General features: G+C 38.9%; 1 protein-coding gene across 6 annotated transcripts in view; it reads left to right on the top strand.

The window, feature by feature from the left end:
• Nucleotides 1–20,658, top strand: part of atp8a1 (ATPase phospholipid transporting 8A1) — a 112,110-nt gene that overhangs the window by 21,746 nt on the left and 69,706 nt on the right. For 3 of the 6 annotated variants that reach the window (XM_005467350.4, XM_005467352.4, XM_005467355.4), the window contains exons 3-7: nt 7,349–7,448; nt 10,062–10,160; nt 13,619–13,664; nt 13,797–13,837; nt 20,455–20,528. In XM_005467350.4, coding sequence (XP_005467407.1) covers nt 7,349–7,448; nt 10,062–10,160; nt 13,619–13,664; nt 13,797–13,837; nt 20,455–20,528 — 360 coding nt within the window. The remainder of the gene's footprint in view (nt 1–7,348; nt 7,449–10,061; nt 10,161–13,618; nt 13,665–13,796; nt 13,838–20,454; nt 20,529–20,658) is intronic. The other 3 variants (XM_019363065.2, XM_005467353.4, XM_005467351.4) reach the window with 1 other exon arrangement.

Genomic DNA, 20,658 nt, shown 5'->3' on the forward strand with positions numbered 1-20,658 from the left:
ATGGATCTGCATCATGGGTCTGCCATCCTGTGTTATGGTTTTAGTGGATTGTTTGTTCAGCTGCACAGTTTGTCGTGCAGATCTGGTCGTAATGGAAAGGCGATTAATTGCTGAGATGTTGACAGGCAAACGGGAGTGGCTGTGCAAACCATTTTCCTGTTGAGCATTCAGGAAATGCTGCTTTCTCTTTTGAGAAAAAACAAGGAAAAATTGACACATGAATAGATACACAATGACATGGGTCCAAACACACAGTGACCCAGACATGCAAATTACTTTAATTGTTTTGGTATGTGTAGCTTATTTTGTCTTACTTACCCAATTACAGGAACTACTCTTTACTGAGTAGCATTTATTCTTGATATATTTGGTGTTCTGTTAAATAAAATTTGAAGTTTTGTGAAAATGAGTCAATCGCCATCCCCGATTCACTAATACTTTAATGTAAAGGTACTGATGTGGTGTAGACACTGAACATCTCAAGGATGTAAGAGAGGAGGACATTGAGACATAACGGTTCTTTGTCCAACCAGTTTTTGACTTTATCTAAAGTGTCTAAGCAGCAGCACTTGTAAATGCAAGTACACGAAGGGCATTTTCCGTTGTTCTTTTTCCATGATCTCCTGTCAGGCAATGATGACACACTACTTGGAACCTTGTGGTAGTAGTATGAATCTATTACCACAAGGTTCCAGCAGCAGTAGCATTATACACAATATTACAGTATTGTCAAACATTATCAAAGCATCCTGTCTGAGAGTGCACTCATCCTAAAGAAATGATGTATTCATTATTATGCACATAAGATATATTAGATATAAGAAGGAGATGGAGAGATTTTATTAACCTGAAAAAAGTTCTATAAAAAAGCATTTCAGAATAAAATGTTAGGTTGTTTCCTGCAGTCACTTTATTCAAAAAATAGTTTTTGCTGACATGAAAGAGAGACCTACTTATAAAAACGTGTGAGCTGGAAAACCAGTGAAGGTTTCACTGCATGCTGATGGACTGAGGGGATAGGCAGCTTCAGTGCTGTCACAAATCTGCTGACAAGTAAGACCACACAGAGTGTGGTGAATTTAAATAACTCAGAATTTGTACAATTACATGAAACTTGCTTTAAGGAAATGTAGAACACATCACTATACTAGCAGTAGTATAGTAAATATGTGAATGCCAAATAAAAAAGGTAGAACAAAGCAACCAAGACCCAAGACACGAGCTTCTGGTTTCTGGGGAAGAAAGTGAGAGAGTTAGTGCACTAGCTCTCCTTTTTTATCAGTCGGCTGCTTACAGGTGTGGTGCTCTCTGGACCCGCATCCACCACAAAACCAGGAAGAAAATGCAGATAAAAAAAATAAGCAGAGTGGGAGGGGTTATCACAGTGCATGACAGCAATGCTGAACAAAGGGGGATGGACTCAATGTGCTGTTGCTCAAAGCTATACAAGAATTATGAAAATATATCAACACGGGTAAGGAGCCCAAAAACCTTGCACATGTCCTGATCAATTGTTACATAAATTACCTGCAGTCAGACACAGCGTCTGGGCAGCGTGTGGTTCCACTGATGGTGTTTTCCTAAATACTCTATTGTGGAATCCCAAGGCCGAAAACTTCTGTTGACAAGAAAGTCAACACATTTGCAGCAGTTTTATTTGACGCAATCTTCACTGAGATATTTAGAATTTAAACTAAAATTCAACACATGTCTGACTATAATTCTTGTGTGGTTATTCTCTGGTTAAAAGTTATGTAAACTTCTGAAAAAGGCAGAGAGTGCATCTTTTAATCTAGAATAACATCAAACCAGATCAGACTGTGTCATAACTGTGATGCAGCTTGTACACGTGAATGCTGACAGAATGAATGTTAGGATTTAGAAAAAGTTTTCAGTCAGACTCAAATGCAAGATGCCACAGAGGCAGAGAGTAAACAAAAGATCTTAATGAACTCATGAAAAAAAAGATGCAGATAGGGTGTATATTTTACAACTGAAGGGTCGGGATTAGGCTTTTAAGCTTATTCATTGAGTGTCATCATCTGGTCTCTCCGGTCTGAGTCCACAGCTGGTTAACCTTGTTTCTGTTTGTGGTCTCTGGAAACACAAATGGCTGAAAACTCCATAATGTGCTCATAGTAGCAATCATTAGAGGTTTTAATGCAGAAGGAGACATTAATCATCTGCTGGCTGTTCCTTAGGTTGCCCGCCTATGTTTGTGTGTTAGTAAAACAATATGAGCACTTGCCATATACTGTAAACAATACTGTAAATGATGCTTAAACGTGCTAAACACTCACTATACACAATACAGTCACCATGATGTCAGCTTATTTTCAGATGTCTTTTTTTCTGGTTGTCCTGTTTTTCAATAATCAAACATGGACTTTCAGAATTAAAAAACAATTTATTTATTTTTTACAATTCTTCTATAATTTTAATATTCATTGACAGCCTTGTTAACTTGTGACTTGGCAGTCACAAGGTATACCTGCCCTGAAGCATACCCTGCTTTACTGTTCTAATCTACGCTAATGGGGAATCTATATTTAAAAAAACAAAAAACAAAAAACAAAACGAAAAGTAACCATACCACTGTGTTAAGTAAGACTTGGAAAGTAGCAGTTCAGACTATGAACTCATCAAGAAAGTGATCACAGAGCAAGTGAGTTGAGTCCCACTAACATTTAAAGAGACAAACTTCACAGGAATCACCCTGTGCTAGTTATAAAGGTGAATACAGGTTTGTGACACTTCCTCATTGGCTTTTTAGACAAAGAAGCATTATTCGTCTTTCATATACAGTCTATGGTGTTTGCCAACGAGCAGTGGTGAAAAGTAACTTAAGCCCATGTGTCCTAAGATTTGAAGAAATAGTGGTGTGCTGGAAGTCTCTTCCTGTGAAAATGGGGTTCTTCCTTTCCACTGTCACCAAATGTTGGTCATAGACTGGTTTCTCTTTAATACTGCAGGATCTTCATCTTGCTTTCTTGAGCCAACTATTGTTATTAATTAGCACTCTTTAATGAAGCATGATATTATGTGTAAATAAATGGCAAAGGCATGGTTGAAAATTTTTAGCTGTCTCTTTTTTTTTCTTTTAACTAGCACACTAATCTTATTCAAAGATTAAAAAAACTAAATAGGTTTTCATAATAACATTATACTCTGGTGGAAATGACTGATTTGTGATTGAGTAAAGGAAGTGCTCCTCTCATATCTTCTTGATCTCAGCTTACTCCCAGGAAACAAAATGAAGGATCCATAATCATCCATTAAGATGTATTATTGGAAGTTACTCTGTGTACAAAGGTAACCAGAGATGATTAGGCATATGCTCTGCAGCTTACCCCCATGAGATCAGAAGGTTTGAAGCAAATAAATCACAGAGAGCATGATGCATCCCCAGCCACACTTTCTTTGTATCTCAGGGGCAGACTGTATAACTATACACTGTAGTGCTTAGATGTTTAATATCCAAGGGACTTGCCATGTATTAATTTAAAGGTACTCATGGTAATCTTTTAGCTGTATGATGTATGGCAAAATATTTAATAAAGTAGCTCAAGTGTGTGATTGATGGGTAAAATACAATTTAAAAATTTCACTAAGCAGTAAACCTGATCCTTTTCAACTTTTTTACTTAAAAAACAAACCCTGAAATTACAGAAATTCAGCAAATTAGATGACGAGGATGGACGCAACAGAATATGGTGTGCAAGCAAAACCCGGGTCTTTCTTTCTTTCTCAATCAATCAGACAAACAAACAAAGGGACACAGAAAATATTCTTGCTCCACTTCTTTGTATTTGCATTGTCTGACTTGTTGGTTGACTTTTTAGTCTTAGTTTCCTCTGATGATGATTGTAATTATGTATAATCATGACAAACAAAACTTACTTACTATGTACCAGAATGTAGCAACTTGGTTTCAGTTTTGTTTCAGTGTACAGTTGTTGTTTTAGCCTGTTTGTTGTGTTTTAAGGAAGTAGGAATGTACAAATCTAGCTTTTTTCCTGTTCTGATTTTTATACTAAGAGTTTGGCTTTGACTACTGCATGCTGTCATTTGGAGTTGTGATAGTTTGTTTCTTGTGTGCTGACAGATGCAGGTGAAGTGAGACAAAATTAATCGAGTTGAAGATGACATTATGTTACCAAATGTGTCATAAAAAAACGAACGTCTTTCACTCCTCTTTTCACAAGTCTCTCTGAGTCAGAATAATGAGAGGGGAATTTCAGAGACACCAAAGCCTCATCATCTAAACTTTGGGTAAAAAAGGAAAATCGGGTGGCTTTGAAATGCCTCCGAAATGCTGCTGTTTGTCTCTTAGCTTCCAACTTGCTGTGTTAGCTCTCCAGGTAACTTGCTGCTGTGGCATTGTGAGTGAACATGGAACACCATAAAACTGAATTGTACAGGGTGGGCCATTTATATGGATACACCGTAATAACATGGGAATGGTTGGTGATATTAAAGTCCTGTTTGTGGCACATTAGTATATGTGAGGGGGCAAACTCCTCAAGATGGGTGGTGACCATGGTGGCCATTTAGAAGTCAGCCATCTTGGATACAACTTCTGTTTTTTCAATAGGAAGAGGGCCATGTGACACATTAAACTTATTGGTAATGTCACAAGAAAAACAATGGTGTGCTTGGTTTCAACGTAACCTTATTCTTTCATGAGTTATTTACAAGTTTCTGACCACTTATAAAATGTGTTCAATGTGCTGCCCACTGTGTTGGATTGTCAATGCAACCCTCTTCTCCCACTCTTCACACACTGATAGCAACACCGCAGGAGAAATGCCAGCACAGGCATCCAGTATCCGTAGTTTCAGGTGCTGCACATCTCGTATCTTCACACCATAGACAATTGCCTTCAGATGACCCCAAAGATAAAAGTCTAAGGGGGTCAGATCGGGAGACCTTGGGGGCCATTCAACTGGCCCACGACGACCAATCCACTTTCCAGGAAACTGTTCATCAAGGAATGCTCGGACCTGGCACCCATAATGTGGTGGTGCACCATCTTGCTGGAAAAACTCTGGTAACGTCCCAGCTTCAGTGCACAAAGAGGGAAACACATCATCATGTAGCAATTTCAAATATCCAGTGTCCTTGAAGTTTCCATTCATGAAGAATGGACCCACTATCGTTGTACCCCATATACCACACCAAACCATCACTTTTGTTGTTCCTCTTGGAGGGATCCATACAATGTGGGTCAGTGTCAGACCAATAGCGGTGGTTTTGTTTGTTAACGTCACCATTCACATAAAAGTTGCCTCATCACTGAACAAAATCTTCTGCGTGAACTGAGGGTCCTGTTCCAATTTTTGTTTTGCCCATTCTGCAAATTCTGAGCGCCGATCTGGGTCATCCTCGTTGAGATGCTGCAGTAGCTGCAGTTTGTAAGGGTGCCATTTGTGAGTAGCTAATATCCGCCGAAGGGATGTTCGACTAATGCCACTCTCCAGTGTAATGCGGCGAGTGCTATGCTGTGGGCTCTTGCTGAATGAAGCTAGGACAGCCACTGATGTTTCTTCATTAGTGACAGTTTTCTTGCGTCCACATTTTGGCAAATCCAACACTGAACCAGTTTCACGAAACTTAGCAAGCAGTTTGCTAACTGTAGCCTGGGAGATGGGTGGTCTCGTAGGGTGTCTTGCATTGAAATCTGCTGCAATGACCCGGTTACTGCGTTCACCAGATATCAACACAACAACCATTTATATGTATCCATATAAATGGCCCACCCTGTACTTAATACCCGCTCAAAACCCCACTTACAGGTTACCAGAGATTTTAATTAGTTTCACACAAATTGAACGAAGTATATGCAGTCTAAGACCAAGTATGAATGAAAGAAAGAGTTGTTCTGATGGGTCTTTGTGTCTGTGAGGCTGGTATCACTCTGTACTGCTGTCAGAACAATGCCTTTATGTTGCTCTCTTGCTTTGCCAGACACATGCAGTGTGTACCAGGCTGGCATGATGACAGTTACTGTGTTTATTTTTTTTCATTCTTCTGTGCTCCAATTCAAAGCTTGTCCGCTTTTCGGTGACTACATTGTGCTTCTGGGTGTGCTACAAGTGAAATTGCAAAAAATATGCTTGTCATCTATGATTCAGACTAACAGGAGGGAAACAATGATATCACTGATGTTGAACTGCATATGCTCAGTCCTTGCACTGTACTTGCTGATATTCTGCATGTGTATGTCTAAAGGCTTTGGTCTGCGTGTGAGTAAGCAAAGCCCTGCCAGTGGCTTGGCATACATCAATGGTATAAATCTTCTCCCAAAGTGGCTGCTCTGACTGACCCTTTAACACAGCTGTAAATCAGACTGCTGGAGGCCTGACTTTGGGTCTGCTGATGGCTCCACCAGCCTAGCACCAACTCCGCTGCAGTGCAGGCAACTTGGCTCAGATCTGCCAGGAGGTCTTTATGACCCGACTGCCAGCTAACTTCCTCCTCCTAATTATTCTTTACGATCACTGAGTCCACTGGGCTCTGCTGTTCATCAGTCGCACAAACCCAGACAAGTCTTTGCATTGCAAAAGACCTTGTAGAATGGGTGGGCGGAGGGGCAAGGAGCTGGTTAATGGAATGCAATTGTATGTCCAGGGTGATCTAAATATATGGCTTCACAACAAGTACAGCTAGAGCATCAACATAGTGCATTTTGAATCAAACAATCAATGTGACTGAAGCGCAGTGTTTAACAAAAGTATTATATTATCTGTTTAAGAATTACAGCTACTTTTTTACATAGATCCCTGTTTTTAGAGGCTCAAAGGTAATTGGACAATTGAGTGACAATCAGTTTCATGGCCAGGTGAGGCCTGCTAGATTTTTAGAGTTGGACTTGATTTGTTAGCTATTCGTTGGAATTTTCAAATAAATTTTCAAAGTGATTTTAAGGAAACTCTGGGGCGCCATCATTAGACAGAAAAACGAAGTAAACATATTATTGAGATACCAAAATCTCTAGCAATGGCCAGATCAACATTCTGGTACGTTCTTAAAGGTAAAAGAAGGAATGCACCGGCCATTTCAGCAATACCAAAAGGCCTGAAAGAGGATAGACGACAACTAAAATGTATGGTCGTTATAGCATTAGCATGTATGGCTACCATTGAAATTGGGTAACTAGTGTGATGATGTTACTGTTGGTAAAAGTAGCAGGATCAGTTGTGATCTCTGGTCAGATTCTGCCAAATGCTCTCTGAGTTACTGGATTTTTACAATTAACCAATGTTTTTTTTTGTCTTCTGTCTCTCTTTCATATCCATGTTGGCTCCCTCTACCCACGGCCTTGTTTTCTACTTGATCCGGTCTTCAGCACAGCAAAATATAATGTCCTCACCTTCCTTCCTCGATTCCTTTACTCACAGTTCAGGAGGGCAGCCAATGCCTTTTTCCTCTTCATTGCACTCCTTCAGGTAAGATGTGGTGTTTTTGTTGTTAAGCTAAAATGTTAAATCACCTCTCATCAGTTTCCTTTCTTTCCATTGAACTTTTTTATTCATTTTTTTCCATGTTTTTCATGACCTAGACTTCACTTCTCTCGGTCACGTCTGTAATTTCATATGCACTGACACAAACATACACGCAGATGCAGTACTTTATATAGATCCTGATCATGAATAATACATGTAATACTGTGTGTGTCTGCTTTAAAAGGAAAACAGATTTATCTACAGGCTCATCACAATAGGCCTCGTTCACTAATGTGGTCATGGAAATGTTCTTACAGGGGTACACAAAGTAAGTTCTTAGACGTTATTATCAGATTCATGAAGTCTGCTCAGCAGCATAGTAGTGAATCAGAATCGATAGGGCTCGTGCTAGCTGTCTGCATACTTTCATGCTTCCATTGTTTTCCACTATATTTCAAAATAATGAAGTTGAAAAAAGCATTGCACCTATTATTTTCACAAGCGGGAAAAAAAAAGGAAAAATAGAAGAGGGGAAAAAAGCAGTGGTTTGATATGTTGATTAGAAAATGCCAGGTCTTTTAAGCTAAGAAGAGCAACTCACTGTAGTTACTGGAGAAACATCAATAACTGGGATATTGCCAAGAAATTTGAGTGTAAGTGATATCCAGCAAAAATGCAAGCCTGTTTTTAATAAATACAAAAGTGCATATACACACACTGAGTAATGGCAACGTTTAATTTGGTAAACTTGTTGCAACATTACCAACTGGTCATTTTGATAACATTGTTCTGTGGTTACAAAATACCCCGACCGCACATAGACTAATCTGCAGAACAACGTAAAATTTGTTTTACTGACATAACTATTACATAAAAAAACAAACAAACAAGGAGGCTGTTAGTATATTTGGTTATCAAATGTAGCTTTTTTAGAATTTAAATGTGACCCTACTCTTTTAAATGTTAGTATTACAAGATTTGGAATATTAAGCTACTGTAAGAGAAATTCACTGTACTAAGCATTAAAACTGATGTGTGATCTCTGTGTTGTGTGTAGAGTATTTCATTTCTTTTTTTTCCCCCGATTGTGTTTTGTTACTGTTCTGTGTTCATATACACCAGGAATTTGTGTGTGAAAGTTTCGTACGTTTTATTAGGTTTAAACACAAGATTTGTGTGTACACGCTTTGTGAATGGGGTGCAGCGATACTACAGGTTTGGACTGTGCCTCGGATGACTCTGCACTGTGCCGCTATGAAGTGCAGGAACTGCGTTGTGCTTTAACTTACACACACAAGTAGTGAATAAGAGCCACACTGGAAAATGGGTCAGGGATGATATGGAAATCTTTAGCCATTAAATTTGTTTAAAGAAACGAGCTTCTCCTGGGAAGAGGGTTTCACTTTCTTTCTCATTATCAGCTGTGGTCATGTTTTGATTATTTCCCAACAGTAGCCACAGATCTCAGCATTGCTGGCACTGCTTGTGATTTAGCAGAACAAAGGATTTCTTGCCCAGAGAAATTTGTAGTGGATTGCTGCATAAGACAACATTAATCCCTTTTGAGAACTTAAAGCCTCGACCGCCAATTATCTCTACATGATTCAAAGAAGCTGAAATCCATATCTCAGGTGTTCAAAGCTTACCAGGAACGATATAAAAAAGTGGACCAAAGGAAAGCTCAATAGCACTCATTTTCTGTCTTCACTGATATTCATCCTGACAGACTATCCCTTGTTAATGAGAGCTCTAAGGATGGGAAAGGACTCAGTCCAGTGACCTTGAAGTAGCTGCTTTGAACAGCAGCCAGTGCGAGTCTTCGTTACCTGCCCTGTCGATGCTGCGACCTTGAATAAAACATCTATGCAGATGAGAGAGACGAGAGATCTATTTCATTCAAGTTTCCTTCTAGCGGTGTAACAGGGACTGTCTCATGAGGCCCGGCTTGGCTCTAATTATGCTGATGTTTGGCTGTTAATTTCGAAAGACTTGGGTAGCCAAAAGAATTAAACATTCAGGGGTAATGAGAGAATTATAAAGGTACTAAGAGAGTTGTTTGTGCTGGATGTAACCCAGAATTTGCATCTTTTGTCTTTTGAGTGTGTTAAATAATAAGTCAAGCCAATAAACCAGGCTAATAAAACATGAATTCTGGTGCTAATGTTGATATCAGCAACTATCTGTTTTTTCTGTAACATGCGCATATCCAGTGTGAGAGAGTAACAAACTTGCAAAGGATCAAAATTTATTTAATTCAAAAGGTTTTGAAAGGTTCTTTTTCTCCTGTTGAGTCACCTAGCTGAGACAAGATGAACAAGATAAGCTTTTATTTTCAGTTACTAAATTTGGCTATCACTGATTACTAAATGAGCAAGTTGAGATGAAATGGTTGCTGTGCCTTTCCTGGTTGGCAGTAATTCTTTTTATGTCTTTCAGCGCCGTTCAAGAAAGTTCAGTTAAATAAAAAGTTTGTTCTTTTTCAGCATTTAGTGAAACCACTATTTTTACAACGACTGCTAACTAATCTAACCAACTACAAAATTTTTGTGACTTTTTCGATAGTCGAGCACAGAAGTCGAGCTTCAACTGAATTTCTTCTTTTTGTGTCTCTTTTAGCAAATCCCAGATGTGTCTCCCACTGGTCGCTGGACCACTCTGGTGCCGCTGCTCTTTATCCTGGTGGTGGCTGCTGTCAAGGAGATCATTGAGGATCTGGTAAGACTGGCTTCGAATATTACACTGGCATGGGCCCAGTCTGGCCCACTGCATGGCTTTGGAAATGTGGAAATTACAAAGATAAAGGGTGTAAAGTTTAGACTTTTAAGTCTAAAACCATGGGCTATCATACATATACACTCACTTTTTTGCAGTAGGTCCACAATTTAAAAAGTTTGGTTTCCAGTTAATGAGCTGGCAGTAGATTTTTGGTAATTTGACCTATTTATTTCTTAAAGTGAAAGCCCGAAGAGCCATGCTTATGTGTTTCATTGATTTTGTGCAGCAGTGTTTCTTAATAAAGTCTAAAAACTGAGGTGTATTATTGAAATGGCTTAAATCACTACAACTCCAAACGCATGGCTTTAGAATGGTATTCCACAAACCAGTGACTCGGGTCACAGTCACAGTGGTTAACGTCCATTATTTGTATGCAGTCGTTGCTTGAGAGCCATCACCCACCCGACCTAGAAAAGCATCATTAATGCAGGAATTAATAAATGCACATCAGCAAGACCCTGATTAAAAAAAAATCATGCTGTCAGCAACTATCAAAAGGCAATCAACATACTTCTGAAGGCCAAATTTGCATTTGGTTTAAAGCAGCATGTGCAAATCAGGTATCGTATGGAGCTCCCCATACGATCCAGACAGTACAGACAAAACTATAGGTGTGTATGTAGTGGGGCTTTTTAAAACATGTTGTATTATGCAGTTTGTGCATAAAATTTTAAAGCTTTTCTACATGCATGCCTTAATATGTTGCACCAAAAATATGCTAACACAACCTACCGAAGTTCAGTTGCCTCAGTAAATAAAATTCGTCGAGCACAATCCAAATTAAAATAGTCCTGTCCCCTTTGCAGGAGTTTGTTACCGTCTTTCGCTTTATGTCATCTGTTTTCTTTGAAGCATGAATCAGGCAGTGATGGTTATGTGACCACAGCAGGAAACACCCCAACATGTGTACACACACACACGATTGGACATCTCCGTGCATACACACACACTCACTTCAGAGGTCACAGCTGTGCCTTCTGCACCCTGAGTACTCATTCAGTCAATTAACCTAGATACTGAATGCTCATGTACAAAGGCAGCTAGTAGCAACAAAACAAAACAACGGTCTGCCTAAAGCAAGCCTGAGCTGTTGAACAGATGCTTGATATGTATTTAGGATGGAAGATTGATTTGAATGGTTGGTTTTGTGTGGTTGAATCTTTTTCGAGTTGAAGTTGGAAGCTTCAGCGCACGTGTACTGTGGTGTAGTAACATGATGCGCTCAATTCCAGACAAAGTGAGAGAATGTTGCATTTTACTGTATTGCAGTGACCCTGCAATGCGATCCTCTGTGCAGGTCCCAGCGGAGAGTTTTCTCTATACTATTAGCTGCTATCTCGTGCTGAGGGAAACCAGCGCAGCACTTTCTGTCCTGGCCTGTTGTGAAAAACATGGGAACAGAACGGTGATGACTCCGTCTTTATCGCTGAAGGTCACCTGCGCACGCGTCTGCTCCCTGTGCTGCGCTGTCCCTCACAAGTTGACCTGACAGGGCAACATCGACCCCTGACTTCATGAATCATGCACTATGGACACACACTGCACAGCACGTACTTTACCTTGTTGCTGGCAGCCTCCTCTGCAGCAGCAGACTCGGGATGTACTTCGGCTAGCTGAAAAATGGTAGAGAAACAGAAATATAATACCTTGAACTTGAGCTATGATGTATTTCACAATAGTGTGTGGTGCAGTTTTACACAGTAGTATAGTTTTCTATTGCTCTCATAGTCACTTAAAACAAGCAGCTGAAAGAGCAAAGACAATCTTGTTTCTGTCCTTGTGGTTAAACGTCCTTCGCTGCTACTTAATGTCTCATTAGGTCCATGTTGACCTAATGAGACAGCTTTAGCAGGTTAATCAAGGTAACACTGCAGTAGCTGCTTTTATCTTTCACTGCTTTCTGTATTTCCCCTCTGTGGCTGAAGTCTACAGAGACCTAATACTGCAGTATTTACGCATAACCTCTGTGCGCTGCTTGCCTTCTACTGCACTATGATTATACACATCATCTAAATACCGTGCAGATCCTTTTTTTCATGTCCACGGGGACACAAAGTGCGAGAGAGGCAAGGACAGTGAATTTGAGAAACGGCAGTGTAAGTTGTGAAGTAGCTACAAATACAGTTCAGCTCCTCCTACACGTCTCTGAATAGAAGAGGGTCTGTGCAGCCAGACCTAATAGTGTGTGGATGAATGAAATTAGCTGACAGCTCTTGCACAGGGGATGATGAATGAGCTTTCTAAAGGTCTCTACTAGTAATTCTTTTTTTCCTGGGCACAGTGAAGGTGGTGAAAGGCCACGTGACACAGCAGCCTTTTTAATTATACTCTACAAGCATGTTGCAGGAATTTTAAAACAACGTCGCTTTAAATTGAACAAACACACATATGGGAAGAAACTAGGGGATATACACAATAGTCTTTGTAGGATGCTAAAGTGAAAAACCTTTCGTTCCTGGTGACACGACTCACTTCACCTTTACTGTCGGTGTTTTAAAGTAGCTCAAATGACTCAAATAAGTTTTAAATTAAATTAGCTTAAATGAGAAAAGACCTCCTCTTCTAGTAAACATGTTTTCCTTGTTAATTAAGTAAGACACAGGCTGCTTTTAGAGCTGCATTTTAAAACACTGTGATCATTTATATGAGATTGATGCAGAAACACATTATTACTCACCGTGATGCTAGCTGACAAGCTGTCTGTTGGAATCAGCTGTTAAAGTCACAGCATGTTGCATGACTGTTCAGCCGACAAGAAGGGAAGTAATGCTGATGAGTTGAACTTTGATGTGGTCACAGGCAGTATGGTTTGTTTCGAACGAAGGGAGAAGCTACGGGAATGTGAAGCAGCTGATGGCGTTTTGTTTTTTCACATCAGCTGATCTCTGAATGTTTTTCCCATATTTTTAGGATCAATTCATTACTTTACTTTAAAACATTCAAGAATTAGCTGGTTGTTGCAGATCAGCAGCACAAAATGTATAGTTATTCATTTTAGAGTCAAATATCCACATGTCAGCTGTGTGCATTTGTTATTGGTGCAGCAATTATACTTTAGGTCACTTTGGGTAAAACACTGCATGACACAAGGTTTTGTACTGTAGTCCTCGTGTGAATATCTCTGCAGGAACTGTAAATAGCAGTCTCCTTCTCTCTGACTGTGATATGGACAGTGTCAACTTCTTCAGTACATTTCTGCCAACAAATTTTAGAGCATTCACTTGTAATCCACGACTGTATGATTAGGGTTTGTTTTTGCATATGTGTAGTTTACTAAGACATGATTTTCATCCATTTTCCCCAAGTGTTGTTCTCTGACTTCTTTCAGATCATTATTTTTTAAATGGTATGTATCAGAGGATGTGTGTCATCTTGATATTGTTCTTTTTTCCTTACAGAAACGTCACAATGCTGACAGTGTTGTCAACAAAAAGGAATGTCAAGGTATTCAAAACCCTTTTTCTCTTGTAGACAACTTGACCCTATATTTAGTGTCGTATTTATGTTGCCAGGAAGCAAGTATGTCTTAATGACACCTAATAAGACTTACCGCATCTCTCTGCTTACTCATCACAGTACTGAGGAATGGTGCCTGGGAGATCGTGCACTGGGAGAAGGTATGTTTCCACAGTGTGCCATTATTAGTCACAATCCTCCAGTGTTATGTCAAATTCTTCATTCTGGTTTTAGCTGTGACTCGAACAAAATTCTGTTGGTGGATGTGAAGTTACAGAAAACATGGCATTCATTGCATTTGCAGAGGGATACTGAAATTAGCAGGAAAGTCAAAAGAATCTGGATTTTTAAAAACAAAAACATATATGTTAATAATCTCTGTATGATGATGTTCATGCAAAGTTTTGTTTTAGATTGGTCCACCCGTTAAGGAGGAGGTGCATACAGACATATATAGATAGATCGTTATTGTAAGATTCTAACCAGTCAAATTTCATTCAACTGGAGCATTGAGCCTGTCATCCATCCAGCAACTTTTCACAAGCTATTACGCTGTTGTCATTTACAGAAAGCTCACCCCCCCCAAAACTATCCTGCCTAAACTAATTAATCCAGCATTTCCATGTGGGCGGTCATTAGAAGGCAATGCTAGAGGACAGTGAGAATCTATGGAACGCCAGGACTGCCATAATGAATTACTTAAATACACCATTAAATAATTAATTAAATGTGGCAATAATTAATTAAAATGGGAATTAATTAATTAAATAAATAGTTATGACACATGTAATTAATTAATTATTGACACATTTAATTAATTATTTATGTATTTCATATTTTAATTAATTATTGACACATTTAATTAATTAATTATTGACACATTTAATTAATTATTTATGTATTTCACATTTTAATTAATTATTGACACATTTAATTAATTATTTCATGATATATTTATTTATTTCATTTTGGCAGTCCTGGCGCCTGGCTCTCATCATGAATTAATTTTATCTGTCAGACTCACCCATCAAACTCACGGGGCGGGGTTAACGCTGCCCATGCAGCTTCTCTAACATTTGATTGGTTGCCGTGCAATGTAAGTCAAAACAGGTCGATCCTAGATAATCGATCGCTTCTGTAGACTTGAGGCAGCCAGGTATCCCAGAATGCGTTTCAAATCACAGGCAGCAATGGTGGTGGTGTAGTTTTAAAATACCCCGTTTTTCTGTCACCAACTACACTTTTAACAGTGTTTTAGCCGCGAATGTCGCGCCGTAATCTTCATGTCTGGTCAGGTTGTCAACATAGAACATGTTTGCAAAAGTGCTCAGATGTTTTCAGAGATTTCAGTAGCTCTGCTAACAGTCAGCATGCAGAGTGCACCGAGGGGGGTTACGTCAACCGGTTTGTTTACATATTCCACTCTCCGCGTTCCACATGTTGCATTCGCAGATTCTCATTTTCACCGAACGATCGTCTCTTTCCGCCTGGTCTTGTGTCTCTGTGCTTCTGTAACATAAAGAACGAGCTGACATGTTTCTCACGACACCAGCGATCAGCTCAGCAGGCCCTCAGTTTACCTGCATGCATCCTCCTCCTCACCTGTCAGCTGTTTAACACCTGCTGCTAATTCAAGAAACACGCCCACGTTACCTGGTGATAGTCACAGTTTAACTGGGCAGCCGGTGCTCGATATAACGCAATGTCAGCGCATTTTTCTGCACAACATAAGTAAATATAGTATTTTTCCCGAGCGCAGAGCTGCTGGAGCTTGTTTTCTTACAGAGCACTTTGTAGGCGAAGCCACTTTATCGGCAGCTGATGTCCAATTACCTGCACACAGCTTTGAAACCTCACCTGAGTTTTAGCTCTCAGTGGTTAAACGCTGGACTTAATTCACTCAGGTTTTGTCTGTCGGGTCACGTTTACTTCGCTGTTTTATTTACAACTGAGCAAATCGGTTTGGCTGAGGTTAAAGTTACGTTTCATAACTGCATAGTTTTACAGACGTTTAATGGTTCACTGGCACATGTGTTAGACTGAACTATTCGCTTTTCTTTATCTGGTGTGTTTCGGATTTAACAGTGAATTTTGAGATTAAACTGACTTTTAAAATGTTTTTATACAAAGAGGAAAGAGAAGGCGCATTTCCACCGAGAGGAGCAGAGTTTGCAACAGCGTGTTCATCATGAAGACTGCAACCTGGACAGAAATATTATATCATCTGTTTTTAATAGTTATTTAACTGTATTCTAAGCACCAGCTATGTTAGAATTTTTAGAGTTTACTTAACTAAAAATAAATGAGCTTAACATATAATTTGTGTGATTTCTCTCTCTCTCTCTCTCTCTCTCTCTCTCTCTCTCTTTTCTTTTTCGGTCATGTTATGTTTAACTGTAAAAGGTTTGTTACAAACTATGAAACACATCGTGCAGACTTCTGGATGTTAGAAGAAAACTAATACTGCTCATGAATGAGACTAAAGGCAGGAAGGTGTCCTTTAAAACTAAACATGTTAATAGGACCTCCCTATTTATATTGTAGTTTATGATATAGCACGTATATTTCAGTAATAGCCTACTTATTTCAGCAGCTCACATGGGCGTTATCTGTGATACTCCTTAACTATAATTTATCCAAGTTAATGTCAGTTAACCATTCAGACAGTTCTTTTGCAATGAAAAACATAAACACCCATGCTGCGTAATGTTTACATTATAGCTGCTTATGCAGTAACCATGGTAACCACGGACTCTGAGCGGCTGGATCGACGGAGGTCAGACAACAATTTTACATGTATGATCTTAAAACAGGACACAGCCAATATCCGTGCTGGCCTCATATCAAATGTGACCGCAGACTGAGTCTATGTTTGACGTTTGCTTTATATCTAATCTTCCTGTCAAACATTTAAACAGCAGCGAGTCTGCAGCTGAGGGAATACAAACTCAAACTGTCGGAACAGGTTCGATCGTGGATTCATTTGGTAATTTATTAAATGTATAACTGTTAGTCTAATCTGCTGCTGAGTCTCTTACGCTGATGAAAATGCAGATAACACAGATCACGAACTGTTCAACCAATCACTTTCATTCCACTTTGATCTGCGACAAACTGACGGTTCATCTCTGTTACAGTGTTTCGTTAGACTGCTATATTTTTGTGTTCTTTATGCTGTAGATTTTCACGTCTCTGGAATAGTTGGCAGTATTAAGGATGCTTTTCTGTAAAATCATATTGATATGACCCGTGACATATTCGTAGATGACAGTTAGATAGTCAGCTGGGAAACTCTGTGTTAACTCAGAGATCTGAAGATGTCATGGAGATGCTGATCTTGCTCCGTGGTGTACAGGTCCGTTTACCCTCATGATTAATATTCACAATAAAAATATTAGCCCAACATCATGAAGTCTGTATGTGTTTCATAGTGTCGAACCACCTTTGTACAGTTAAAGCCAGCAGCTACTACATGACGGAAACACCAACGTTATCTCTCTTCTGCGTTTATACGCAGGTCACGCTGATTACTGAACAGAAACCCAAAGATCAGCTGTTAATCGAATTTATTTGCTCTCCCTCCTCCTTAAACATGTTTTTAATGTTAGTTATAATTCAGAATTGGCGACTGAAACACGTAGGACACATACGAACATCAGGAAATAACACCCCGATAAATATAACCTCAGTAAAATAAGTCAGTGTCAGCGGGGGTTATTACAGCTGTGTACCGGGGCCTGCGCTTTGTCGGCGGTAATAACAGCTCGATTGCTTGCGAGGCGAGCGGGTCTATCCCACGCTTTGCCGTGAGACTGGCCAGACATCTCCGAAATCATCGAAGCACTTTTGCAAAGAGGCTGTATCTTGACAAACCGACCAGACATATGAAGATTAAACCACTACATTCTCGGCTAAAAAAATATTAAAACTGTTTTTGGTGACACACAAACAGGGTTTTTCAAAGTTCAGTTCTGCCGGTTGTTGTGGGCTAAAAACAATGGCCACCAGGCCAAAGCAATGGTTTTGAGTCGATCAGCGTTAACCCCGCCCCCTGAGTTTGATGGGTGAGGCTGACAGATAAAATTATTTCATGGTGAGAGCCAGGCGCCAGGACTGCCAAAATGAAATAAATAAATATATCATGAAATAATTAATTAAATGTGTCAATAATTAATTAAAATGTGAAATACACAAATAATTAATTAAATGTGTCAATAATTAATTAATTAAATGTGTCAATAATTAATTAAAATGTGAAATACATAAATAATTAATTAAATGTGTCAATAATTAATTAATTACATGTGTCATAACTATGTATTTAATTAATTAATTCCCATTTTAATTAATTATTGCCACATTTAATTAATTATTTAATGGTGTATTTAAGTAATTCATTATGGCAGTCCTGGCGTTCCATAAGAATCTTCCATCCTTCATAATGAAACTTTTCTATTAATGTGGCTGGGGCCGTTCGGCAGACGGTGTGGAGAAAACACACCAGGCATTTGGACAGTTTAATAAATGGTGATGCTGCTTCCTCCATTAAAAGCTCCAATCAGCATGTAGCGGTGCAATATTAGCCAAATTTCTCCTTGCTGCTCTCTGTGATATGAGACGGGTATCACGAATTGATTTGTTACATAATGCATTTGTTTATTTGTTGTTGAGAACTGAAATAACAACAGGATATGAATGGTCTGTGTAAACATGTTTCTGTCCCAAATCGCAGATTCATAAGTGAACAACATTAGAAATGAAATGTATTAACATTAATTTGACACATCCACAGATGGATGAGTGGGTAAGTACAACTGTTATTATTGCAGAGAAGACTGAATTACATCTCATACAGACATGCTATACAAACAGTGACAGCTGGAATAATGTGATACATATACAGTGGTGTGAAAAAGTGTTTGCCCCCTCCCTGATTTCCTATTTTTTTGTATGTTTGTCACACTTAAACGTTTCAGATCCTGAAACAAATTTAAATATTAGACAAAGATAATATAAGTAAACACAAAATGCAGTTCCTAAATGAAGGTTTTTATTAATAAGGGGGAAAAAATTCCAAATAATATGCAAAAATGCAAAACACTAGGAAATCAGGAAGGGGGCAAACACTTTTTCACACCACTGTAGTTTGTTTTATTGGATGAGTTTTAGGACGTATACAGTGTCCCTGTATCTAATACAATATGTGATTCATGCAATAAATTATCATAGCAGGGAGGAAATCTCAGTGCTACCCGTTGATATCTAACTGTCCCTTTGCTTTACCCATATGAAAGATTCTCTAAAAAGCTATGTTTTGAATAATTAATGCTTTTTGCATCTTGCATCATGCATATTGTAAAAGCTGCTTCTGTGCCAAATTTCTTTCTTGGCCCCCAATTTCCTTTAACTAGCAACTCTTTCAGGGCAACTTTAATAAGGTCAAAATGATCAACTTGTCTTTGCTGTTTGTTTGCCAACAGTTGAAGTCATAATTTATAATGATGTGGATCTTCATGGGTTTTAGGAGTATTTTTCTATGTTACTCATTTTATGTAATATTTTTTTTCTTCAAATGTCCAAAACAATTTTAAGTGTAAAAGATATTATATGCAAGTGATTCTAACTTGCATGTTTGCTGGATCGAATCTCATAAAATTCTTTAAGTGTGTTTCACTGTACTGTAAACTTGTTACCCTGACACCTGCATACAAGTAGTGTGATTAGCTTGCTAGACAGCTCCACACTGCAAGATTATGATCACTCTACAAAATGTAGATGTGCTAACTGTCTTCTTCACAAAGCTTCCATGCTGCTTTTTCACAGCTTCCTTCTCAGATCAGTTCTTAATTATTGGATAGTTTTGAAGTTGTATGTTTTGTAAAATAAGTTTTACTGCTTTTTCTATTAAAAAAGACCCCCCACACCCACCCACCATTGCCATCCCATCCACACTTTATATTCTAAATTTATAATTACAGGACAGTCTGAGCAATGAACAATCACAACCTTATCTCTATCTTATACATTTATCATTTAGTTTTACTGGTCCGGCCCACTTGACATCAAAGTGGGCTTCTTCACAAAGCTTCCCATGCTACTGTTTCATATGCAACCTTTCTGGATAACTTATTGGATACCTATAAAAAGACAGCTTTTTTCAGGTGTAGTTATTGGATAGTTGTGAAGCTGTAAGTATATATATTTTTTTTATTGGTAAGAATTTCTGAGTCTGGAGAGGAGGTGCTTTCAGCTGTTCCCTTATTTCCCAAAGGGTCACCAAACTGTGCCAAATCAAACATGCGACTGGATCTGTATTTTATGCAAGCCAGAGGCTGGAACTAGGAACACACTAGCTTGTGACCTCCTGAGACCGGGTTTGTGTCTCCTCCCGGTCTCGAACTGGAGCTCTTTCACATTTAATGCAAACGTCCTGACCAGTACTCCATGGACCCACTAAGGATCTGGCTTAGACACACACAATCTGTATTTTGCATCACAGAGTCACTTGTTGTAAAGTGTGCAGGTCTCAGTAGCATTTTAAATTTAAAATTGTTATTTATTTTTTTTCTGCTGAAGCCATTGAATGTTTTGGTGCACCTGTTTGGCTCTAATGGAATGAGGACTCCAGCTGTTTCTCCACTGTGTTTTATTTCAGGGCTTTAATGTGCTTACAGTCTACTCTTTCAAGCTGTGAAGTTTCTGTATCTAATGTTGAGCTCATGTTTTCTTTTACGCTGTTTTATTGGCAACCCACAGCATAATCAGTTTATTTTCACAGGTTGAAGTGGGCGATATTATTAAAGTAAATGGCAGTGATTTCGTTCCTGCGGATGCTGTCATTTTATCATCCAGGTATATGAGCCCACCCTGCTGCCAGACTGTGGGGAACTTCTCTCTCTTTCTCCTTTTCGTCTTCTTGCTCTATCTCAGCTCTCCTTAAGGAAGTGATGGTTAGATAATGTACTGAATCCACTTTGTCAAA

Source organism: Oreochromis niloticus, linkage group LG2 (assembly GCF_001858045.2).
Source record: "Oreochromis niloticus isolate F11D_XX linkage group LG2, O_niloticus_UMD_NMBU, whole genome shotgun sequence".
Lineage (NCBI taxonomy): Eukaryota > Metazoa > Chordata > Actinopteri > Cichliformes > Cichlidae > Oreochromis > Oreochromis niloticus.